At 41.2% G+C, this 26,668-nt stretch overlaps 2 protein-coding genes across 2 annotated transcripts in view; both read right to left on the bottom strand.

The window, feature by feature from the left end:
- Positions 1-1,067: 1,067 nt before the first annotated feature.
- On the bottom strand, positions 1,068-8,258 carry LOC306890555 (2-hydroxyacyl-CoA lyase 2-like; the record flags this gene model as incomplete). The annotated part of the gene is made up of 14 exons (XM_079450359.1): positions 1,068-1,246; positions 1,701-1,806; positions 2,080-2,151; positions 2,297-2,367; positions 2,464-2,633; positions 2,758-2,872; positions 3,648-3,782; positions 3,903-4,039; positions 4,982-5,079; positions 5,297-5,396; positions 5,508-5,619; positions 5,790-5,928; positions 7,819-7,946; positions 8,033-8,258. Coding segments are annotated over 14 exons (1,788 nt in total), but the record flags the coding sequence as incomplete, so codon positions are not given.
- A 14,685-nt stretch (positions 8,259-22,943) lies between these two features.
- Positions 22,944-26,668, bottom strand: part of LOC306890548 (2-hydroxyacyl-CoA lyase 2-like) — a gene marked incomplete at both ends in the record, with an annotated part of 40,457 nt that continues 36,732 nt past the window's right edge. The window contains 8 exons of the mRNA XM_079450349.1: positions 22,944-23,122; positions 23,577-23,682; positions 23,956-24,027; positions 24,173-24,243; positions 24,340-24,509; positions 24,634-24,748; positions 25,524-25,658; positions 25,779-25,915. Of these exons, the coding sequence (XP_079306475.1) occupies positions 22,944-23,122; positions 23,577-23,682; positions 23,956-24,027; positions 24,173-24,243; positions 24,340-24,509; positions 24,634-24,748; positions 25,524-25,658; positions 25,779-25,915 (985 nt within the window). The remainder of the gene's footprint in view (positions 23,123-23,576; positions 23,683-23,955; positions 24,028-24,172; positions 24,244-24,339; positions 24,510-24,633; positions 24,749-25,523; positions 25,659-25,778; positions 25,916-26,668) is intronic.

Here is a 26,668-nt window from a genome sequence, read left to right as displayed (position 1 = left end):
TTGAAAAAATACAGACTACTTATTTCCAGAGGTTCTTATAAATATATTTTACGGTAATACTTAGATTAAAACTAACATGTTTCTAAACTTCAATTTGATGATCCACTGATTCCGTCATACAGTAAGCATGCACAATAACTGTAACTGCAAAGTCATGGTCTTCAGTTTCAGGCACACCGTTGAATGAAAAAGATTCAACACTATTGCATATATCACACAAGCAGCCACACTAACACACAGATCAGTCCTTCATTGTCATATATTAATGTGCTTGGAAAACATGAAATAAATATTGAAAGGACCACAACATTTCTGATCTTCCAAAGCGACACACTAAGGCACTGCTGCTCCTTAAGGAAATGGGTGAACTTCAAGAAAAAAAACATGTCCAGGCCACCGTATACAACTTATATTTTTCTTAAATAAATAATTTTTGCGATTGTGACCTACTTTAAGTACATTAATAAAAAAAGTTCATTGTTATGGGTCCTGTATAGGAGGTTTCAATAATTCTCATTATTCTAAATGGTGATTCTCATACTGTAATACAGTACGTAATATAAATAAAATAAGCATAAATTAAAGCCAGTACAACAAATTCTACAACATGGTACTTGTCAAATTAAGTATTACGAGAAAAAAATAAGCCTTATTTCCCCAATACAACACTGAGACATTGGGTAAATGTATGTGCTTACTTATAAAATAATGTCACAATGTAAAAATGTATTAAACATCAGCTCTCTTTGAGCGAAATATTGTCTTATTTCTGGTGGAGAGAAAGATGACCACAACCTGTCCTTTTTCTGAGTTTCACCCAATTTAACTTTAAAAACTGTCCTAGTTACAACACCGCTGCAATCTGGTATGTTGTTGCACACATTTGATACTCTGCTTCCATTCCAATAACTTAACTTCTTTTTGTTTTAACAAGTCAGTCTGTAAATGTACTGAAATGTGCACCGCATATAAATTAATTAGGCTTTAAAATTAAAACATAAAATCGAAATGTAAAACATAAAAGAGAACTTTGGGTTTCTAGGCAGGATCGTGCACAGTGTCGCTGTTTAGACGGAGATAGAGCCCTCCCTGAAGTTGGTTTTCCCAATCAGAACGTTTAACAGAATGGCTTTTCCCTCTCTACTTTCCTTCTGTGCCTTTTTAATGATGTCATCAAGTTGTGACTCATCCTGTCGCCCAACCAGGTAACCCTTGCCCCCATAGCCATCAGCTACGATGTGATAATCTGCAAGCAGAAAACAAGAAAAAAACGAATTCATACTTTTGTATCCAAATACAGTATAGAAGAAAGTCAAATGTCAGTGCTGCTGTATTCCTTGAGTGTACAACTGCTGGACACTATGCAATCCTATAATGTCACAGGTGCTACGGAAGACTCAACAATAAATTACTAAATAACAAAAATGGTAAATAACTGTGACCCAGACTTCTCTTTTAAAGCGATTTTACACGTAGTTGAACTGTACGGTACAACAACATTCAAGTAAATAATTTCCCTGGTTAGTAATATGACATCACAGGTCAAAGAACATACATGCAACAATATCCTTTTTCTGAAAAACATCTTGATCCACATATTTTTTTGAAGACTCGGGAGGTGTACTGTAAACTTCAAACTCGTGCTAAATCCTACATTTATGACAACATTTTGAAAATATTATTAGAGTAAACCATCTCACCTGTGAAGGCGAGACCACAGGCTACATTGCTCCCGAGCAAAGGCACTTGTTCTCTGGAGATCTGACTCCAGCAGGCATCATTTCCGACCAGAGCGATCACTGGTGTCTGACATGACGTGAAAAAACAGCTCATTTACAATCGTTCTGGCTTATATACTGCATTTATGCATTATGCACTTACAATATAAGTCTATGGGGACAATCACATAACATGCTTCATCTGCTGTTGATCGCATATGGAAAGGGTTAAAAATGTTATGATTTTTTAATTCATTTGTAAATAAATCAAATGTAATCCAAAACCCTATTACGCCCTGTCCTGTCTTTTAAATAGATATGTAAACTATTTATATGTGAGGTTTGGCCGTGTTTTCCCCACCTTGTGGCGTGTAAAGGTATCAAATTCAGCTACACTGTATCCAAGGGAACCATCACCGTAAATGATCCAAACCTGTAACACACACATCGCACCACGTGGGAAAAGCTGTTTCAATAACTGGGGCAAATGTCACTACAGTCAGGTCAGCTAGGTCCTCTGGTCAAACAGAGATCAATATCAAAGCATTCAATACAATTTAACTTCTTTACAGTCTTCCCTCAGAGTCAGGTCGACAGAGCTTGGCCCCCAGAGCAAAACCTCCTCCAACACCCAGAGTCCCAAAAGCTCCTGGAGTGAATAGCAGAAAACAGAATCATCAATTCCTTCAAAACGGTGCTTTAGATGTTCACAAACAGGTCAAAAAATATCGATAGTCCTGCTAATCTGGGTCTAGCCAGCGCAGCGGGCCGCGCCGCCTCATGATATAAGCAGCACTGCCGACAAAATCTCCCCCGGCGGCCACTATGATGCTGTCCTCATTCAAAAGCTCATCCACCCGGTGCAGAACATTCAGAGGATTCAGATGCATCTCTGTCTTCTCATCTGCTTTGGCTCTGAGATAAACAAATAGGCAGCGAGATGAAACTAAAGGGAGTTATAGGTCATAGGTTTACACATTCAGTCTCCTGAGACAAAGCTGACATGCAAGCAAGAATAGAAAAGGTGGGGAAAGTTCACCTGTTAGTTTTCTCTTTGACGTAATCTCCTTCTTTCAGACTTTGAGGCCATTCCTCTGGGCATCTGTGTCCCTTGAGGGCTTTAGAGAGACGCAGGAGGAAAGAGCCAGCATCGCCTGAAACATTTGGAAAATAAATTGTCAGTGTAGAACCCTTTTTTAGTAGTGTATATGTACTGTATGTATACACAGGTTATAACTTAAATTATACAAATATGATGTAGCTGTAATCCGCTGAGCGGCTAAACTGGGAGTGCTGTATTTGTGACGCATCAAAAAGGACATCATACATACAAAAAACAGAAAGCTTTCCAATACTCCAATTATTACTCCACAAACATGTTGCAAAAATAAATTGCTGGTCAACAAAGAGTACACGTACTCCCCATTCACCCCCTCCTGACCCACAACAGGTGAGCAGGTGCCCGATAACCACTTCCTACATATCTCACGACCCCTCCCAAATCATGTGACGCATTTACCATTTCATGTCCACTACAGATGGATTTTGATTCTAGTTTATTTAGTGCAGAGCTTTTTAAACTTCAAAAGGTCCCAAAAGATATACATATTTTATATACATATAATATACACAATAAAGTACAGTCTCTTTACAAAACATTGATCACAAGATTGTAAGTGTGTAATGTAAATGATGTGCCCAAATGATAAAATACTGTAGTAGAGTATACTATAATATTTACTATAGTAAACTGTAGTAAAATGTCAAGATACTCCGGTATAGGGTGTTCAATTCAGTATAGGCCTATTACAGTTAATGAATTAAAACTAGTTAGATACTATAGTTAATACTATAGTACAGAGAATTTTATTTTCATTAATGTATTATACATTATGTATTCAGGAAAGAAATTAAACTGCACTTCTTCACCTTGAATGGCCACTGTTGGTTTGCAGAACATGTCCGAGTTCTTCAATAGCTGACTTCTGTCTCTGTTAACTGCAATGATTTTACTCCGTCGGTTCAGCACCCTTCCATAACCCAATCTGAAGTCACACACTGTGCCTACAAACCAAAACAAATCATGTATTGACATCTAGAAAAAGAATAGCTTAGTTTTCTAAGCATTCCGAACAGTATAAAACCATAGAAAATAAAAAGACACTAGATGGCGCTGTTACTCACCTGCCAGCAGCACAAGATCAGCATCTTTCAAGGCATCTCTCCTGTTCTGTCTGATGTGCAGTAGACTGTTCTTTCCCAGCATGCCCCGAGACATCCCACCCAGGAAGCAAGGAATGCCTAAAGACTCTAGGGCCTTTCTGTAAGACACACATCCAAAAAGAGAGTTCAAACTTCAACCATGAGTTACATGTCCGGGTGCTATAAATCAATAATTGTTGCCGTTTTTGGCTCATGCTTACACAACTAAAGCATTATTCTATATGATCAATTTATTCAATACATACAGTAACTGTGTTGGTTGCATATGGAGCATAAAACCCCTTTGGACCTAAAGCAGTGGTTCTCGAACTGGGGGGCCCAAGATTGATCCAGGGGGACACGGAATTTGTATCATACTTTTCACGCAATCAAACACTAGAAAAATAACCAAAATTATTTATGTTTCAGCATTGTATAACTGAATATGTTTTTGGTTTCTTAAAATTCTAGTTTAGGATTATGCGACTTTATTTTGGGGAGGGTCGAAAATGCACTGTACAACAAGGAAAACGTTTGAGAACTACGGACCTAAAGGGATAGTTCACACCAAGATTTAAACTCTTTTTTTGTAAGAAAAATAAATATTTGCTTGCAGAATACAAAAGAAGATATTTGTTGGTAGCCAAACAACACCGCCCCATTGACTTGGCCCCAAAATGATTTCTCAACATATTTTCTTTTCCACATAAAAATGAACCAGAAGTTTTGAACCACATGAGAATATAATTTTTTGAGAGAATTTTTTTTGAGTGTTATTTTATACTTCTAATGCCCTTTATTGCAAAGAAAAATAAATAGTAAGCAGGTCTAAAGTAGCAGAACGGGTTTTTTCACGATATGATTTAAAAAAATGTAAAGGTGTCAACCAGTATATGTCAATATTAAATGTTTAATGTTTACTGTTTAATGAAGGAGGGGTGTCTTTAAATATCTAGACTGGCACCACAAAGACAATAGGTTTAATATCCAGAAGGGGATTGATGAACTACTCCATGAACGAGTATGACACAAACTGGGTAAAGACAGAATGGCTAAATGACCTGACATCATCTGCAGGTGTAGGCGGCAAGGTTGCTTGGCTGCCCAACAGTATGACGGGTTTCTTGGCTCGGCTCACCAGTTCCACACATCTTTGAATCTGGAAATGAATGAAACAACTTGAATACCGAGTCATGTAAATAAGATCTAATCTGCCGTGTCTGAAGTAAAAGTCACAGCTTTCTAGATCATTTCATTCTGCCCTGTTATGGTTCATGTTAAAGATGATGAGAATCAAATGAGATCTAATGTGACGCAACCATAAAAGCAATTAATAATACATCTCAAATGGCCATTAAACGATTGACAGGTCTCACCTCATCCTCTGTGGCCTGCGGGATGTGAACGGGAAGTGGGGAGGGATCACGGTTTTCCCAAGCTCCAGCAAATAAGTTAGATAAGTGATTTTTAAGATACCTGGCGGATAACAAACAAAAACACTTTCAACGTAAAAGTGATTGCCTTTCCTTTAATAATGAAATAAAGCGTAAGAAAATTGGAGGAAATAAAAAGTGAGAAATGTTTTACCGTGCAGTGATTTTGCCCATAAGACCTTTGGGAGTGTTTTTAGGGGCAAACTCTTTTTCCACCACATGGAAAGGGTACAGCGTGTCTATGGGAAGCTCGATAAACACTGGGCCTGTGAAATTGTTATACACATCAAACTGTACTTATGCACACAGAGTCAGGTCATGTACTCTCTAAAAAGTGTGATTCACTATATCTTAACTTGTCTGAAAAGTGACATGTTTCAATCACTCACAAAAATGATAAATGATTAAATGAAAAAATGGTCATTCGCAGCATTACCTGGTGTGCCAGACTGTGCCACGGCCAATGCTTTTCTCACAGTAGGAACGATTTCTCTCACTGTTCTCACTGAAGCACAGAACTTACAGAGGGGTTTAAAGAGAGACATCTGGTCAATATCCTGCAGGGCTCCTCTACCCTAAAAAACACAAAAATCGAATGTCAAGAGGAAGAGTGGTGGGTTATTCTTGTACAAATTGTAGATTTTCATATTTATAACAGATCACAAAACCATCACATATGACACACACTTAAAATATTACTGTTCGCTGTATTAACATAAACAATTAATGTCTTAAGCTAGGATCTCTTCTACGTTACACACACGACTCAACAGAATGTTCATATCAAATGTATTTTACAGTAAGATATACTATGTCTGCAACTTTTCAGCACCAATGAGAATTTATGGGATCAGATTGACAAAACATTCTTAGGAGGACAATACTCACATATTTATATCCACATCCTAATTTTATTTAAAAAAAGGAGTTTTATGTTCTTGCCATAAAGATCATCAGAAGTTAGAATAGCTTCACAGATGTTTTATACATGGGTCGAAATAAATTGATAAAGTGATTTTGTGTCCATAGAAAGCACATTAAATGCAAGTAAAATGTCTTTTTACTTACAACGTAAAGTTTCTTGGACAATAAAGTCACAATTTGGTTGAAATACTGTTACATTGTCATTCAGCGTAACACAATATGTACAAATTCAGAATTTTACTTATTAAAATATATAAAATAATTAGGGGAGCATTTACATTTTATTGTGCTTTAAATATGTAAAAAAGATTATTGACCATTGGCCGAATTTTTTTTTTTTTTACAAATCATTAGCATTTAGTGTGAAAGTAACTATTCTCTTTTTATATGTGATAAATAGATTTTTGTGATAAATAGACTTATTTATTTTATGCTTAAACCCTTTTTCGTCAAAAATAAAAATTATTTTAGCAGTGCGGAATTTCATTTGAATATAATGATGATGATATAATGACATTCTTGTTCAGAGCAAGTCGAAACATTGAATGTCACAAGTATTCCGACAAATATAAAGTAACGACTTTATAATACAAGAATAAGTGTTCACAACATCATAATGCTAGCTAACAGTTTACTTTTAATAGCTTATTGTTTGGCATCATACGTCTTCCAGAAGGAAATATTATGCGCAAACAATGGTGTCAGAGACTCCTCTATATTAAATTATGAGCGAAAGAATCCCTCCACAATAATTGATCATTAATGTCACTCAACACATCGTGTTAATATATACATGAGAATGCGATGTGCTTGTTACACTGAAAGGTTTGATAGATAAGTATACTGTAAGCTCTTGACCGGGCAAGTAGAAACAAAGCATGTCATTTTATTCTTAAGAAAAAATGAAGCAAACATTGAAGTTTCTTCTTTAGCTCCGTTCCTTAAGCTTCATCCCTGTACACCTGTTCTTCTGTTCATACTGAAATGAGATCATTTGCTTTGTTATTTTCTTTCTAGTGCGTTTCTTCTCTTCAACATGCTTCGTAAGATCCCGGGTAGAGCGGTTCAATAATAATATAAAAGTAATTGCTGACTTATTTGCTTTCTGTGTGTACACTTGTACTGGGCGGGAGGAACCAGGAGAGTTAAGATAAGCCTTGAGGTGAGGTGATGAATACACATCCAGTTTACTGTGTCAGAGATACATGGAGATAAAACCCTGTAATTTCATCACTACCACAATCTCATGAGTGCAGAGAAAGCATGTTAAGCATTCTTATACACACAGTTGTTGACAGACTCAATATTAAACTCACAACTTGCGCATGAAATGTTATATTCAAGTTTTAGAATTAAATTCAAAAAATGATTTCTACTTTCAGAGCCTCACTGTTGCGGTCAGGGGGTTAGCTCTGTGACGGACAGTTACCTGATATAATCTCACACCAATAGCGATATGAGGAACAGATAAGGCAGAGGTGTTCCAGCACGCCAGGCTGAGCAGAGAGTATGTAAAGTGCACCTTGAAGTAACTTTCTGACCTGCAGTAGAGTAGCAGCTGCACCACCGATAAGAAGCAGAGGAGATTCGGCCATCTGAGCGTTCTTCACCGCAGTGACAGTGTTGGTCAGTCCAGGTCCGGCCGTGACTGCAGCCACACCCACTGTGCCTACAGGGGCAAAACACTAGATTATCACCATCTAACATCCTTATGCAACACGAAGGACCCTCTTGCTTTCTTAGATTTGTTCTTACCGGAAAGTCTCGCCACGGCATCGGCTGCAAACACAGCCGTGGCCTCGTGCCGCGTGTCGACGATGCGGATGCCCAGTTTCTCACAGGCCACCAGGATGGGCGAGATGTGTCCTCCCACCAACGTAAAGACGAATTTGACCCCGTGAGCCCGCAGGACCTCCGCCACGCTCTCTCCTCCATGCCGGGAACTCTTACTTTCTGTCTGGGTGTCACAGACGTTGTCAGTTAGAATAACATTCCCTGGTGTATAATGCAACAATCTTTGTCACTGCGAGGGGAGGAGAATACGCCTCAAGAGAATAGAATAATAGACACATTGTCGGATTGTGGGAGTGGTGTTTCCCTGTCCTGATTTATGGATATCTGCCAAAACAGGTGTTCTGCACGAACGTGTTTACATGCAATGTTGCAGTAAAAACTTGCAGTGTTGGCAATACAACAAGAATGCTTAAGTGTCAAATAGGCGCATGAGATCAAAGACAGCAAGGCTTGTGATGCAGTGAGCTGCGCGTGCACACCTGTCACCAGTGGCGGCTGGTGAAAAATATTTTAGGTGGGGCTGTTTGTGTGTGTGTGTGGGCATCTGGGGGGATCCTCCCCCAGAAATTTTTTTATTTCATAGATGTGATTTCCTGCATTCTGGTGCATTTTAGTCCATGTCCCTTGCCTATACCAATAAAAGAACTCAAACCAGTCAATACCAATGGTCTAAAAAGACAATATTAATTGAACTGCCATGTAGAAATCAAGTCTCACAGGTAATGATAATGAACAAGTTACATCGCTCAGTGTCCAGATAGGAAAAAGTGAACAAAAAAAAAACAAAGCAAGCATAGTTACATTACTATTAAGATCAATATTTTAATGGCAAATGTGTGTGAAATGTGGTGTGGTGAGTGAGAGAGAGACTGAGTGAGTAAGAGAATGACAGCGTGTGTGTGTGTCTTTCAAAGTGAGTGAGTTGGAGAGATAGATGGAGGGTGAGTGTGTGTGTGTGTGTGTGTGTGTGTGTGTGTGAGAGAGAGAGAGAGAAAAAGAGAGAGTAAAGAGTAGAGAGAGACTAAGATATGGTGTCTGTGACAGACTTGTGTATGAGAGAGGTAGATGGAGTGAATGCGGGAGGGTGTGTGTGTGTGTGTGTGTGAGAGAGAGAGGTAGATGGAGTGAATGCGGGAGGGTGTGTGTGTGTGTGTGAGAGAGAGAGGTAGATGGAGTGAATGCGGGAGGGTGTGTGTGTGTGTGTGAGAGAGAGAGAGAGGTAGATGGAGTGAATGCGGGGGGGGGGGGGTGTGTGTGTGTGTGTGAGAGAGAGAGGTAGATGGAGTGAATGCGGGGGGGGGGGGGGGGGGTGTGTGTGTGAGAGAGAGAGGTAGATGGAGTGAATGCGGGAGGGTGTGTGTGTGTGTGTGAGAGAGAGAGAGAGAGAGGTAGATGGAGTGAATGCGGGAGGGTGTGTGTGTGTGTGTGTGTGTGTGTGAGAGAGAGAGAGGTAGATGGAGTGAATGCGGGAGGGTGTGTGTGTGTGTGTGTGTGTGTGAGAGAGAGAGGTAGATGGAGTGAATGCGGGGGGGGGGGGTGTGTGTGTGTGTGTGTGAGAGAGAGAGGTAGATTGAGTGAATGCGGGGGGGGTGAGTGAGTGAAGGGGATGGAGAACTCTTATTTGTACAGGAACTTTGCTCGTCTATCTTTCTGAGTGGCAAATCTCTCAATGACCCTTGTGTTGAAATCTGGAATGTCCCGTGTGAGTTTCTTCTCTATAGAGAGTATAGCCAGAGCGTTGAGGCGATCTTGTGCCATAGTGTTCCTAAGGAACGTTTTGATCCTCTTTAAAGTAGAGAAGCACCTCTCTGATTCTGCTGTTGTCATTGGTGTGGTGATGAGGATCTTGAGAAGACTTACAGTTTCAGTGAATGTGTCTTGAAGGTTATTTTCCATTACAACCTGAAAGAGAGCCAGTGCACCACTGCAACCCTGGAAGTCCTCATTTTCATAGATAAGGGACAGTTCTGTTTTAAGTCTGGGTTTGTCCAACATGGGATAGGCTTCCACCGTGGTTCCTAGTGCTGAATCTGGGAACTTTCTGCTGTGTTGTGGGAACAAGTCTCCTTGCAACAGAGTGGCACTGATGAGATGATTGGTGAAAGAAAACCTCTCCTTGGCATGGCTCATAATGGTATCACACACCTATGAAATTATACATAATTGTAGAAGAGTAAGCACAGAAAACATTAAGTTTTCACATTTCTCAGTTCAACAATACAATAAAATCAGCATATTCATAGCAGTTACAATTTTGTTATGAGCAAGTAAGTTTTATTAATTACAATACAGACACTAGCTTTCACTCACTCGCTCGCTCGCTCGCTCTATTGGCGGTCTCTATCACTCACTCACTCACTCGCTTTATTGGCGGTCTCTATCACTCTCTCTCTCGCTCACTCACACATACACACCATATAGCACTAATTAATAAAATCACAAATGTGAAAAAAAAGTAGATAGATTTGACAATTCAGAATACAAAAATGTGCAAACAAACACAAATACATATAGGCTATAGAATACAGAAACAGAATTTCTATTACTGCTTACCTCTGTTGCTGTTGTGTTTCTTCTCCCATTGCCCTCCTTCTCTTCGGGGGTGGTTCCTGTACGGGTCCCCTATACTCCTCATCCTCAACTAGAGAAGGAACGGAGTCCCTGATCCAAAATAAGTTTCACAAGTCACTGTCCACCCTGAAATTACTGTATCAGAAACCAACTTGCTGGAGATATAAACATAATTTTAATAAATCTGTATTAAAATATGTGCTATTGTTGTGTTGGGCCTAGTCAATGTTATCTAGATTCATCACAAATAAATTCACTAGTCTAACATGGTGGCGAAATTGTAATATTTATGATAGGTTCTGTTGTGCTAAGCCATGTGGATTTATGTTTTTATTGTTTAGGCTGCATAAGCATGTTTTTAGCCAATATGCAAAATCATAGCCTACCTGATCACCTGTATGCTGTGAGTGAACCTCTGGGTGATCCCTGCGATGAAGACAGAGTCTATGTTCCTCTTCTGCAGATGGTTAAACAGCATGTCTACATGTGGCATGATTTTGTGGAATAACGCCAGGATGAAACAGAAAACCTCATCTTCCAACATTCTCATACAACCCCCGGCCTCTCTCTTCGATATGGCATCAAAGTCTCCTCTGTCTCGAATGGTTTGGAAGCACTTAACCAGTTCATCTTTGTGCTCGTAAACTGTGTTAACAGCACGACTGTGGAAGTTCCATCGCGTTGTTGAAGCACCTGGAAGTCTGTGTGCCACCACTTCATCCAGCACTGCCGTTCGTTTGAATGACTTGGAAAAAAATGTAGAAAACCCCCCAATGTCTGAAAAAAACTGCCCGATCTTTGGGATGTTGCCTGCTGCATAATGAGGTTCAACTGATGCGCATAACAGTGAACGTAGTATGCACTCCCGTAGACGTCTTGCACTATACGCTGCACTCCACCTGTAGCACCCCTCATCACTGCGGCACCATCATAGGCCTGGGCAATTAATTTTCTCTCTTGTCCCGCAGGAAGGATGGTGCTCAGCCTTTCCAATAATGCAGTGGCAATCGTATCAGCGATCGCATTTGGAAGCGCGATAAACTCAAAAAAACGTTCTTGAATGTTGTTGTGGCCATCTATGTACCGTAGCACAAGCACAAGCTGACAATGAGTGCAGATGTCGGTTGTCTCGTCTGCCTGAATGGCAATATAGTCCGACTGTTTCACCTCTTCCAGAATGCGGTCTCTGAGAACTGACAACATGCGCAGTCTAACAGTTCATTTTGCACGGTCTTCGAAGTGCCTTTAAAAACAGTGGCGTTCTCCAGGTGCACCTCCAACTCACGGTCGATTGAGGCCATAAGATCAATTAGACCCAGGAAAATGCCAGGGTTTTCTGATGCGTCACTCTCATCGTGACCACGCAAAGCAAGTTCAAAGGCACCACAAAATTTCACGGCATCAATGATCTTTGACAAAATATGCCGATTCCTGTCCACCTCCTCGTTGTGCCTTCTTATGGCAATGCGGTGTCCCTCATCTAGCTGTGTGGCTATACTAATTCGGCCTAGCATGGCTAGCTTCACAGAGTTGTCCATATGCACTCTTGCCCGTTCATGTTTCTTAATGCGTTCTGACATATGTTTAAGGTCTGTCACCCCTGTCTGTGTCCACGAGCTATCACAAGCACTTGTTTTAAACAGTAAGCAAGGGAAGCAAAAGATTGCATTGGCGTAACCACAGCTAGTAAGCCAAACCTTTCGATCGAACCAACCTCGGGAAAAGGTTCTCTTGTAGGTTTTCTCCTTTTCTCGCGCCTTTTGCGTTATATTCACTTCTGGCTTGTCTGATCCGAGTTCTTTTACAATTAGTTTTTTCCGCTAATGTTCTTCTTTCGAATGGATACAGGTGTGGAGATTTTACTGAATTTGGGGCAAGATTAACTCCCACGACTACATTATTGATATTCAACGTCGCCGGCGCCGCCATACTGCACTCGCACTCCGCTCTGAGGTAAAAGGTAAAAAGTGGTGCACTGCTCTAATCTTGGTTAGGGATGTGCACATCGATGCTATAGTATCGATATATCGATACTCGAAAGCTACTGTTTAGGTATCGATATTTCATATAAAGTATCGATATCTTAATTAAGGCATGACTAAATGTTATCAAAGCTGTGCAGTGTTTATGTCAATCGGTGACGGTGTTTATAATGTTAAAACTTTCCAGCCGGCTGTGCGTGCGTGCGTGCGTGCAGTCTGTAGCGCGATGACGTAGTGGACTTTACCCATACGTAATTGATGTCATACCCGCATGCACTGCGGGTGTATTTTGATGGTGCAGCGCGAGTTGTGTGGTCACGTGGACGACGCATTCATTTTAAACAGAGCGGCACGATGGCAGAGAGGAAAAGTAGCGTGGTGTGGTGCTATTTTTCTACAATATTGCACGATGCAATATATGTGATAAAAAAGTGGCACACAGCAATAATACTAGCAACCTTTTTAAACATTTACAAACGACACACCCTGAAACTTATAAAGAGGTTGAACGAAACCAAGCTGCCCGTGCCCAGTCTTCCTCTGCCCAGTCTTCATCTGTCCGACAAAAGACGTTACAGGAGACTTTCCAGGGAGGCAAAAAGTATCCAGGTACAAAGAGCTGGTCATTAGTTAACCTATTACGTGTAATCCCTTGTCACTTGGTACAAATAGGCAAATAAAAATAAGTGTGTTTGTGCGCGCACACAAATGAAAGTTTGCGATAGGAAACTTCAGTACAGTTCAGTAATAGTTCTGTACAGTAAGTGTAACAGTTTGTCATGAAACTGCTCCGAGACTTAGAGGTGAGATCCACTTGCAGCTTTATTAGGGGGTAATCCGAAGGCGTAATCCAAATAACGGGCAGGGGTCATACACAGGCAGGCAGTTCAAACAAAGCAACAAACCAAACAAAGAGACAAACCAAAACAAGCAGGGACCAGAGGCAAAAGGGTAATCAGGGAACAAGGCACAAATCCAGAAGACAGGGAATAGACACAGGTAACGCTCAGAAATGCAGACAGGCTAACAAGACTTCGCAGTGAGTGAATAAGTGCACATGGTATATATAGAGTGAATGTGAATGATATGCAGGTGTGTGTGAAATCAGTGCTGATGAGTCCGGGTAGTGCGTTATGGGAAATGTAGTCTGTGAGTGAATGATAAGTTTGATGTGGAGTGCCCTCTGGTGGTTTTCAAGGGCACTCCAGCTGGTGACCGTTACACAGTTCAAGAAAAATGGCCTGTTTAAAATGACAGTGAAAAAATGCACAGTTAATGTTTTTAGGATTTACGTTATTTCATCATAATTTTTGGAAGAATGTGGTTTAAACATTTAAATTTTTTGTTAAATTAACCTTTTATAATAAATATGTTATTAATGGCCAGTACAAGTCGTAATTTGTCTTTAATTGTAATTATATTCTATTATAAAAATGAAAAATTCTCATACACTTTAAAAATGATAGCAGTATCGGTATCGGTATCAGTATCGCTTAAATTTAAAGAAAAAATATCGGTATCGTATCGCATCAAAAAAATGTGGTATCGCCCATCACTAATCTTGGTACTACAGGCGATATTTTCAGAGCCCCTAAACCTTAAAATTACACGACGATGATTGGCGAAATATAAACTTTTTTGCGTAGCAACCGGGGAACCATTGGCTTAAATTCCAGCACTGTAGGGCTGAGCAAACTGGAGCCCAGGGAAGACAGCCTATTGGCTACTACTACTACACCAACATCCAAATATCATTCTGGAGAGTTCTAAACACATTCTAGAGTAAAACCATTAATATCATGTAATTAACACAGATTATTTTTCAAAATGAGAGATTATTAAAAGATTTTTTTTTTTAAATACAAATAAAAAACTGGCAGGGAGGTCGGCACCCCAGCGCCCTCTATGGGCGAGCCGCTGCTGGTGGAGCGGCATGAATATGACGATGATCTGCATCATTCAAATTCACTCGATGCAATTTAAAAAACAACGGAAGCAACGGTCAACTGTACACTTCGCTTCACGACCAGCATCAGAAGAGTTCGTCTTTCACCTTTCGCTGAAACTTGTTTACAGGAAGGATGCCATTGAAATGCAAAGAACCGTCTGACAAAGAGACTTGTATAATACATCCGCGGAGTCGGGCCAGGTAACCGGAAAAATCTCATTTTATTAATAATGCACCACCACATTTAACCAAAATCTTGTGTTTTTGGGGGTCGGGGTACAAATCATTTGTATTAATGCTTATTTGAGGAGGTTAAATCATGAAAGGCATTCATTCCTGTCACGAAATGGTTTTGGACAGAACCCAGATGCAGGCAGACGAAGGTATAACAAAAAACTTTATTAAATAAAACACCCGCAATGGGGAAAAACAAGAACGAAAACAAACACTAGAAACAAAACACTTCACAAAACCGAAACAGGAAACAGGGTAGTCCAACAAGACGAGAAACAGGGGATACTACCGTGAGCGTTGATACAGATACCAACATCAGACAAAAGATAAAGACAATGCACCAACACTGAACAGAGAGAAACTGAGACCATATAAAGGGAGACACTAACGAGGAGTGATTACATGGGGAGAGTGGTGACAGCTGATGGGAATGAAACCCTAACGAGGTGAATTACAAAACAGACGATGGGAATGAAACCCTAACAGGAGATAGGAGGGTGGGGCTGAGAGACATAACAGGAAGACACGTGGCATTAAGTAACAACATAAAGCCACATGTCTCCACACATAACACAACAGAAACACGAAAAACGTGGCAATGTCATGACTCTGCCCAGGGAGCTAGAAAGCTCGAGACAGGAAGGACAGAGTCCTAACATTACCCCCGCCCCCAGAAACGTCCCATGGCGTCTCAAGGGAGAAACTTCAGCGGGCCAAAACACAAAAGCACAAGGACAAACACCACAAGCACAACACAGAACAAACTAAAGGGAACATAAGGGAGGCTATGAAGGGGTTCGGGTGGGTCAACAAAAACAACAAACATGGGAGGGGGGGTGGGGGAATGGGAGGCCAAACCTTGGGGACACCAGAAAAGGGTGGGACAGGTTGAGGAGACTTGAAACAACCGGACGAGACCGGCGGGGACTTGAAGCAACCGGACGAGACCGGCGGGGACTTGAAGCAACCGGATGAGACCGGCGGGGACTTGAAGCAACCGGACGAGACCGGCGGGGACTTGAAGCAACCGGACGAGACCGGCGGGGACTTGAAGCAACCGGACGAGACCGGCGGGGACCTGAAGCAACCGGACGAGACCGGCGGGGACTTGAAGGGGCTAGGGAGAGGTGTGTGTCCAAGGGGGGAAAAAGCTTGAGGTGATGCCGGCCGGAGAACTGGCTGAGGCACCGGCTGGAAGTCCGGCTGAGGCACCGGCTGGAAGTCCGCCTGCGGAAGGGCAGGCCTGGACGCCTGCTGATGGGCAGGTCTGGACGCCTGCTGATGGGCAGGTCCTGAAGCCTGCGGAAGGGCAGGTCCTGATGCCTGCGGAAGGGCAGGTCCTGATGCCTGCGGAAGGGCAGGTCCTGACGCCTGCGGAAGGGCAGGTCCTGACGCCTGCGGAAGGGCAGGTCCTGACGCCTGCGGAAGGGCAGGTCCTGACGCCTGCGGAAGGGCAGGTCCTGACGCCTGCGGAGAGGCAGGTCCTGACGCCTGCGGAGAGGCAGGTCCTGAAGCCTGCGGAAAGGCAGGTCCTGAAGCCTGCGGAAAGGCAGGTCCTGAAGCCTGCGGAAAGGCAGGTCCTGAAGCCTGCGGAAAGGCAGGTCCTGAAGCCTGCGGAAGGGCAGGTCCTGAAGCCTGCGGAAGGGCAGGTCTGGCCGCCTGCGGAGAGGCAGGTCCTGACGCCTGCTGAGAGGCAGGTCCTGACGCCTGCTGAGAGGCAGGTCCTGACGCCTGCGGAGAGGCAGGTCCTGACGCCTGCTGGATCGCTGGCTGTGACCCCGGCTGGAGAACCGGCAGGAGCGCCGGCTGGGCTGGGTTACGTGCCCCCCTCCGTTGCCTCTTCCTCTTCTGCCGAGCCAATCTCCTGGTAGTCGGCTGGAGGAATGAGGTGAAGGACGGGGCTGGCTCCGCGTTGGAGGCCTCCGAAGAGGACCCCCAGGACTCTCTCCTTCCACGCTTGCCCTGAAGACTGGTAGGTGGTGAAGAGGTTGCAGGGTCCGAGGCTGATGGTGCGGTGGTGGTCACCACCCCAAGCTCCAGGGTGTGATCCTCGGGGATGGGGCCCAACGGAGAAGACAACCTCGGACAGACGGAGACACTGGGCTCCGGTCGGCTCATGGCGAACTGGAGCACACCCTCGAAACCAAGCGGTCTCAGCCTCATCATCTCCGCAGGCGATAGGGGGACCCTCAGTCCGCTGTTGAACGCCGCCGTCACCTCTTCCTCCCCGAAGAGCTCCTCCACTGCGGCTTCCAGGAACCTGTCCAGGTACTCGTCCCGGTCCAAGTTCCCCTGGCGAATGCTGGAGAGGGGACCAGGCTGGCGAGGCCTTGCAGGGAAAATCGCCGCCTGCTGGGTTCTTATGGGTTGGTGCATTCTGTCACGAAATGGTTTTGGACAGAACCCAGATGCAGGCAGACGAAGGTATAACAAAAAACTTTATTAAATAAAACACCCGCAATGGGGAAAAACAAGAACGAAAACAAACACTAGAAACAAAACACTTCACAAAACCGAAACAGGAAACAGGGTAGTCCAACAAGACGAGAAACAGGGGATACTACCGTGAGCGTTGATACAGATACCAACATCAGACAAAAGATAAAGACAATGCACCAACACTGAACAGAGAGAAACTGAGACCATATAAAGGGAGACACTAACGAGGAGTGATTACATGGGGAGAGTGGTGACAGCTGATGGGAATGAAACCCTAACGAGGTGAATTACAAAACAGACGATGGGAATGAAACCCTAACAGGAGATAGGAGGGTGGGGCTGAGAGACATAACAGGAAGACACGTGGCATTAAGTAACAACATAAAGCCACATGTCTCCACACATAACACAACAGAAACACGAAAAACGTGGCAATGTCATGACTCTGCCCAGGGAGCTAGAAAGCTCGAGACAGGAAGGACAGAGTCCTAACAATTCCTTCCACTGGAAAAGGGCCCTGGAATTTTTGTTACTAGAAATATCTTTGCATATGAAGGAAAATGTGAAAACAAAATCATAAAGGAATTTAATTTGAGTTAAACTCCCTCTTTTGAACAATCGATTAATCGATAATCGTGTTTTTATATACGCTTTAAGATAAACCGTGTGCAATTTCAATACTTGAATCCATTGTAGAGTATTTTCTCCATATATTTACCAAAGACGGTTTAAAAAAATGCTGTTTGAAACTGCCTCTGTTTACAACTTCATGTGAGGCATAGATGTGGATGGTGCATATACTACATACAGTATATAACCATCACTGATGTTTCAGCTCTGCTTCTGCAACACCAGCACACGCTGCTCACACGTCAAATGAAGCATCTATGTATACAGTACAAATGTTACATTTCAGCCTTTTTAAGGCATGAATAAATCATAATCACAGGAAAAAACCTTTTACAGATGCTATTTCAGTGCTAAAAGATGAGTGACACAACGACACATTATTGAATGCGGTGGGACTTTGAGTGAATTAGCTAACCAAGCAACATACAATAGATTTTGTGTTTCAAAGCCTTTTTTATTTTTTTCGCAGAAATGTATACCTGCTGTTCATGATCATCCTTACATCTTTCAACTTGTTTGCCATCCCTTTGGACATGGCCTTTTCTGAGGATATCCACAAAAGCTCACACAAGATTTGGTTATCTTTAAATGTCATCTCAGACATAGTGTTCTGTTTTGACATCTTGATAAACTTTCGAATGGGATTCTTCAAGGAACATGGTCAGGTAGGAAACCAGCCGTAACAGCGTTCTGGGTGAAAAACAAGAAACGAAATGAAAACTAAACCTTTGCATTAGCCAGATTACTGATGAACGCCTTAATAATGCCAATCACACATTTTTAGAAATAGTCCAGTTTAACTGATGACAACAACGTAAATGTGATTATCTTACTTAGCTGCACCTGTCTATGTTTTTATATTCAAAACAGATTTTCAGTCCGCACTTTTTTGTTCCGTCTAGGTGCCCGTTCTTGATCCTCAGCTGATAAAGAAAGACTATCTAAGCTCGTGGTTTGTTCCAGACCTGCTGGCTGCGTTTCCGGCGGATGTCTTCATCATAATTTTGGTGAGTTTGCTTATTCGGCCTTATTAATATCAGTCACATTGATGATATCAACTATTCGACGTCTTACTATAAAACCATATTTGATTTGTTTCAGGAAAACTATCACGTTGACACGAGCTCGCTGATGGCCTCAAAGATCATGAGGATCCTCATGTTTGTGAGGATTCTGAGCATGATACGTCTGCTCCGTGTCCCGAAACTCACCAGGTTTTTCTTGGAACTTGAAGAAGTAAGGAATAGCCAGTTTCTTGCATACAAAAGTAGACATTTTTGTTGTTGTATGGAGAGTGATTGTAATGGTTGCATGGTGTTTTCGTACGTGCTTGTAGGATTTACACATCCAGCTTGTAGCAGTGAGAAGACTCTTTAGAACCTTGTTTGTTGCAGTGGTGCTGTTTCTTATTATGCACTGGAACGCCTGCATCCAGTTTTTCCTCTCCGGGCTGGGTGAATTTCCACCTGATAGCTGGGTCACACAAGAACACCTCCTGGTAAATGGTACATGTTTTTTAATATGGTGAGAAGTCACGTGAATTGAATGCCTGTTTAATTCTTTTTTTGACACATTACGTAGAATGCCTCAATTGGAGAGAAGTACTCATCTTCTTTCTTTCGTGCATTCTGCCAAATGACCGGGACACTATGTGGAGCTTCTGACCCTCCGACACGTACGTCACACTTCCAACATGCATTCGAAATACTTAAATTCAGCGATGCTTGCATTTAGACGAACTCAGGGCTTTGACCAAATCCTTAACAATAAAACTTACCACAACCTAGTAAAAGCAAGCAGCACTCAAAAAGGATGTAAAAAGATGCAATAATGGCGTTTGCATGGATGTGTTTCTCTGATTTGTAGGTATTGAAGAACAATGGGCCGCCATCATAAGTATTGTGATCGGCCGATCGATGTTTATTGCACTTGTTGCTTTGCAGATAGCAACATTTGCAGCTAGCAATGCGAACGTAAAAGAGGTGCTCTTTTGTAACATTTGCTCATTTTTATTAAATGAACTGAAGGTACGTCAGATAATATAATGGCATATTTGATATGTTACATCTGTAGCTGAAAAACTTCGAACATCTGCCCAAGGCATTGCGCAAGCGTGCCATTGCAGGCTACAGATGGCAACAGAAAAGGAGCTGTCTTGGCCTCCTGCAAGAATCGCTAAAAAAGGTTTGTCAAATTGAGAAAGTTAGATTTTTTAAAATATGAACTGATGTGTGCAGTTATACCATTTTGTCAAATGTTGTCACTGACCGATCAAAAGAGTGTAAATGTGTATACCTTCTAAAAGTTGATTTTGTTCATGTGTAGGAGCAAATTAGCATATTCATGAGCTCAAAGCTAAAAGACATTCATGTTTCGTACTGTAGGATGTTATGAAAGTCATGTGCCCAAACTTGATGAAGGGATGGCTGTTTGCTAGTGGCGATGTCACGCTGATCGAGGCCGTTCTGATGAAGCTGGAGTGCGAAATCTTCCAGACAGGCGACATCATCATCCAACGGAACGGTCCTGCTGACAGGATGTTCTTCATCGAGCGTGGACGGGTACACGAGGAGATCAAGTCTTTCCAGCAGGAGCTCTTGTCTGGAGAGTACTTTGGAGGTGGTGTATGAGAAACTTGCTTTAATTCAGTTTGAACTTTACAGAGACACACATCATATCATTTTTACCAAGAACTTCCTACTTTTGACAGGAAGCTGGTAGTATGTGTGAAAGAATTCAGACATAATTCGGACAACTTGGAAAACGACCGAAAAACCTTTAAGTGTGCCATTGGTATATTTAAAAGAAAATATACATACAGTATATACTGTACCGCCAGTCTACTTTTTATGTTGACTTACTGTAGATCTACTTGTTTTGATCATTTGATGGAGAAATGCCGTACTCTATTAAAGTGTTATGACGTATTTGGCTTGTAGTTAAGTTTCTTGCTTATATATTGAATGTTTTTTCTATTTGGATTTCTCTGTTATGTCTTTGCAGAGATCAGTTTGCTCTTGGGAGGACAGCAGCCTGCTCAACTTCGTGCCTTAAGTTCCTGCACACTTTTTTCCTTGTCTGTGGACAAGCTGCAGGAACTTGAGAAGAGCTTTCCTGATGTGATCGCTGATCTGCGGGAAGCGGCTCATCAGCACCTTTCAGATATCGAGCGTACGAAGCCTTTTCAAAGCAGTCAGACTGGGTGTAGTGGCTTTAAAAAAAGTCTTTATGCTGAAAAAACAATGCGAGTGACGTTACAGTCCATTTAGCAATGCTCAAAACAAAGCTCAGAAGTTCAGCTTATGTTGGTGTATTATGTATGCATTAACTCTCTGCTAAAGTGTTTTGTTTGTGTGCTTTACAGAAGGTGCTGCGGAGGATGAAAATGAAGATCAAGTGTGAAGAAGATGGAGTGCTTATTAATTAAAACTAAGAAACGTTCACACACTTGTCTCTGATTTTTTGGGCTTCGTTGGTTCTTGTCAATACTAGTGTTAACATATGGAAACATTTAGTGGTTTGCCCTTTAGTGCTCAAGTCACAGTTTTGGCCATCTTATCTTTTAATTTGACATTATTTGAAGATGAAAATACCTTTGCAGTAGTGTAATGCTATGGAGGAAGGAGAAAGTAAGCGGGATTATAAATCCACATTTGGTGGTTATGACCTAAATCAGCTTTAAAGCGATCCTGGTTAAGGCCTTTGGTCCTAAAGCGGCTTCTTCAAATGCTCCAGAGACTCAGCTTGAGGCCGGACCAAGGAGACCAGGTTGTCCAGCAACCTTTACCAGAATCATCTTCTCCACTGGGAGCCCACTCACAAGCCCCAGAAGCTTCTGAATATCAGAAGGCGTGAAATAAGATGCTGTTCTCAATGATGTTTATGAGTCTTTCGTGATTTTATTGCAATCAAAACATCTTGATGAATTATATAACAATACCTAAATGATTCTGTGAATCACAAACCTGAGGAAAAGAACTGTGATATAGAAAGGTCTCAGATTGAAAAAATACAGACTACTTATTTCCAGAGGTTCTTATAAATATATTTTACGGTAATACTTAGATTAAAACTAACATGTTTCTAAACTTCAATTTGATGATCCACTGATTCCGTCATACAGTAAGCATGCACAATAACTGTAACTGCAAAGTCATGGTCTTCAGTTTCAGGCACACCGTTGAATGAAAAAGATTCAACACTATTGCATATATCACACAAGCAGCCACACTAACACACAGATCAGTCCTTCATTGTCATATATTAATGTGCTTGGAAAACATGAAATAAATATTGAAAGGACCACAACATTTCTGATCTTCCAAAGCGACACACTAAGGCACTGCTGCTCCTTAAGGAAATGGGTGAACTTCAAGAAAAAAAACATGTCCAGGCCACCGTATACAACTTATATTTTTCTTAAATAAATAATTTTTGCGATTGTGACCTACTTTAAGTACATTAATAAAAAAAGTTCATTGTTATGGGTCCTGTATAGGAGGTTTCAATAATTCTCATTATTCTAAATGGTGATTCTCATACTGTAATACAGTACGTAATATAAATAAAATAAGCATAAATTAAAGCCAGTACAACAAATTCTACAACATGGTACTTGTCAAATTAAGTATTACGAGAAAAAAATAAGCCTTATTTCCCCAATACAACACTGAGACATTGGGTAAATGTATGTGCTTACTTATAAAATAATGTCACAATGTAAAAATGTATTAAACATCAGCTCTCTTTGAGCGAAATATTGTCTTATTTCTGGTGGAGAGAAAGATGACCACAACCTGTCCTTTTTCTGAGTTTCACCCAATTTAACTTTAAAAACTGTCCTAGTTACAACACCGCTGCAATCTGGTATGTTGTTGCACACATTTGATACTCTGCTTCCATTCCAATAACTTAACTTCTTTTTGTTTTAACAAGTCAGTCTGTAAATGTACTGAAATGTGCACCGCATATAAATTAATTAGGCTTTAAAATTAAAACATAAAATCGAAATGTAAAACATAAAAGAGAACTTTGGGTTTCTAGGCAGGATCGTGCACAGTGTCGCTGTTTAGACGGAGATAGAGCCCTCCCTGAAGTTGGTTTTCCCAATCAGAACGTTTAACAGAATGGCTTTTCCCTCTCTACTTTCCTTCTGTGCCTTTTTAATGATGTCATCAAGTTGTGACTCATCCTGTCGCCCAACCAGGTAACCCTTGCCCCCATAGCCATCAGCTACGATGTGATAATCTGCAAGCAGAAAACAAGAAAAAAACGAATTCATACTTTTGTATCCAAATACAGTATAGAAGAAAGTCAAATGTCAGTGCTGCTGTATTCCTTGAGTGTACAACTGCTGGACACTATGCAATCCTATAATGTCACAGGTGCTACGGAAGACTCAACAATAAATTACTAAATAACAAAAATGGTAAATAACTGTGACCCAGACTTCTCTTTTAAAGCGATTTTACACGTAGTTGAACTGTACGGTACAACAACATTCAAGTAAATAATTTCCCTGGTTAGTAATATGACATCACAGGTCAAAGAACATACATGCAACAATATCCTTTTTCTGAAAAACATCTTGATCCACATATTTTTTTGAAGACTCGGGAGGTGTACTGTAAACTTCAAACTCGTGCTAAATCCTACATTTATGACAACATTTTGAAAATATTATTAGAGTAAACCATCTCACCTGTGAAGGCGAGACCACAGGCTACATTGCTCCCGAGCAAAGGCACTTGTTCTCTGGAGATCTGACTCCAGCAGGCATCATTTCCGACCAGAGCGATCACTGGTGTCTGACATGACGTGAAAAAACAGCTCATTTACAATCGTTCTGGCTTATATACTGCATTTATGCATTATGCACTTACAATATAAGTCTATGGGGACAATCACATAACATGCTTCATCTGCTGTTGATCGCATATGGAAAGGGTTAAAAATGTTATGATTTTTTAATTCATTTGTAAATAAATCAAATGTAATCCAAAACCCTATTACGCCCTGTCCTGTCTTTTAAATAGATATGTAAACTATTTATATGTGAGGTTTGGCCGTGTTTTCCCCACCTTGTGGCGTGTAAAGGTATCAAATTCAGCTACACTGTATCCAAGGGAACCATCACCGTAAATGATCCAAACCTGTAACACACACATCGCACCACGTGGGAAAAGCTGTTTCAATAACTGGGGCAAATGTCACTACAGTCAGGTCAGCTAGGTCCTCTGGTCAAACAGAGATCAATATCAAAGCATTCAATACAATTTAACTTCTTTACAGTCTTCCCTCAGAGTCAGGTCGACAGAGCTTGGCCCCCAGAGCAAAACCTCCTCCAACACCCAGAGTCCCAAAAGCTCCTGGAGTGAATAGCAGAAAACAGAATCATCAATTCCTTCAAAACGGTGCTTTAGATGTTCACAAACAGGTCAAAAAATATCGATAGTCCTGCTAATCTGGGTCTAGCCAGCGCAGCGGGCCGCGCCGCCTCATGATATAAGCAGCACTGCCGACAAAATCTCCCCCGGCGGCCACTATGATGCTGTCCTCATTCAAAAGCTCATCCACCCGGTGCAGAACATTCAGAGGATTCAGATGCATCTCTGTCTTCTCATCTGCTTTGGCTCTGAGATAAACAAATAGGCAGCGAGATGAAACTAAAGGGAGTTATAGGTCATAGGTTTACACATTCAGTCTCCTGAGACAAAGCTGACATGCAAGCAAGAATAGAAAAGGTGGGGAAAGTTCACCTGTTAGTTTTCTCTTTGACGTAATCTCCTTCTTTCAGACTTTGAGGCCATTCCTCTGGGCATCTGTGTCCCTTGAGGGCTTTAGAGAGACGCAGGAGGAAAGAGCCAGCATCGCCTGAAACATTTGGAAAATAAATTGTCAGTGTAGAACCCTTTTTTAGTAGTGTATATGTACTGTATGTATACACAGGTTATAACTTAAATTATACAAATATGATGTAGCTGTAATCCGCTGAGCGGCTAAACTGGGAGTGCTGTATTTGTGACGCATCAAAAAGGACATCATACATACAAAAAACAGAAAGCTTTCCAATACTCCAATTATTACTCCACAAACATGTTGCAAAAATAAATTGCTGGTCAACAAAGAGTACACGTACTCCCCATTCACCCCCTCCTGACCCACAACAGGTGAGCAGGTGCCCGATAACCACTTCCTACATATCTCACGACCCCTCCCAAATCATGTGACGCATTTACCATTTCATGTCCACTACAGATGGATTTTGATTCTAGTTTATTTAGTGCAGAGCTTTTTAAACTTCAAAAGGTCCCAAAAGATATACATATTTTATATACATATAATATACACAATAAAGTACAGTCTCTTTACAAAACATTGATCACAAGATTGTAAGTGTGTAATGTAAATGATGTGCCCAAATGATAAAATACTGTAGTAGAGTATACTATAATATTTACTATAGTAAACTGTAGTAAAATGTCAAGATACTCCGGTATAGGGTGTTCAATTCAGTATAGGCCTATTACAGTTAATGAATTAAAACTAGTTAGATACTATAGTTAATACTATAGTACAGAGAATTTTATTTTCATTAATGTATTATACATTATGTATTCAGGAAAGAAATTAAACTGCACTTCTTCACCTTGAATGGCCACTGTTGGTTTGCAGAACATGTCCGAGTTCTTCAATAGCTGACTTCTGTCTCTGTTAACTGCAATGATTTTACTCCGTCGGTTCAGCACCCTTCCATAACCCAATCTGAAGTCACACACTGTGCCTACAAACCAAAACAAATCATGTATTGACATCTAGAAAAAGAATAGCTTAGTTTTCTAAGCATTCCGAACAGTATAAAACCATAGAAAATAAAAAGACACTAGATGGCGCTGTTACTCACCTGCCAGCAGCACAAGATCAGCATCTTTCAAGGCATCTCTCCTGTTCTGTCTGATGTGCAGTAGACTGTTCTTTCCCAGCATGCCCCGAGACATCCCACCCAGGAAGCAAGGAATGCCTAAAGACTCTAGGGCCTTTCTGTAAGACACACATCCAAAAAGAGAGTTCAAACTTTAACCATGAGTTACATGTCCGGGTGCTATAAATCAATAATTGTTGCCGTTTTTGGCTCATGCTTACACAACTAAAGCATTATTCTATATGATCAATTTATTCAATACATACAGTAACTGTGTTGGTTGCATATGGAGCATAAAACCCCTTTGGACCTAAAGCAGTGGTTCTCGAACTGGGGGGCCCAAGATTGATCCAGGGGGACACGGAATTTGTATCATACTTTTCACGCAATCAAACACTAGAAAAATAACCAAAATTATTTATGTTTCAGCATTGTATAACTGAATATGTTTTTGGTTTCTTAAAATTCTAGTTTAGGATTATGCGACTTTATTTTGGGGAGGGTCGAAAATGCACTGTACAACAGGGAAAACGTTTGAGAACTACGGACCTAAAGGGATAGTTCACACCAAGATTTAAACTCTTTTTTTGTAAGAAAAATAAATATTTGTTCTGCAGAATACAAAAGAAGATATTTGTTGGTAGCCAAACAACACCGCCCCATTGACTTGGCCCCAAAATGATTTCTCAACATATTTTCTTTTCCACATAAAAATGAACCAGAAGTTTTGAACCACATGAGAATATAATTTTTTGAGAGAATTTTTTTTGAGTGTTATTTTATACTTCTAATGCCCTTTATTGCAAAGAAAAATAAATAGTAAGCAGGTCTAAAGTAGCAGAACGGGTTTTTTCACGATATGATTTAAAAAA

Source organism: Barbatula barbatula, assembly GCF_947034865.1.
Source record: "Barbatula barbatula genome assembly, chromosome: 2".
Lineage (NCBI taxonomy): Eukaryota > Metazoa > Chordata > Actinopteri > Cypriniformes > Nemacheilidae > Barbatula > Barbatula barbatula.
This window is presented reverse-complemented; position numbering and strand designations above follow the sequence as displayed.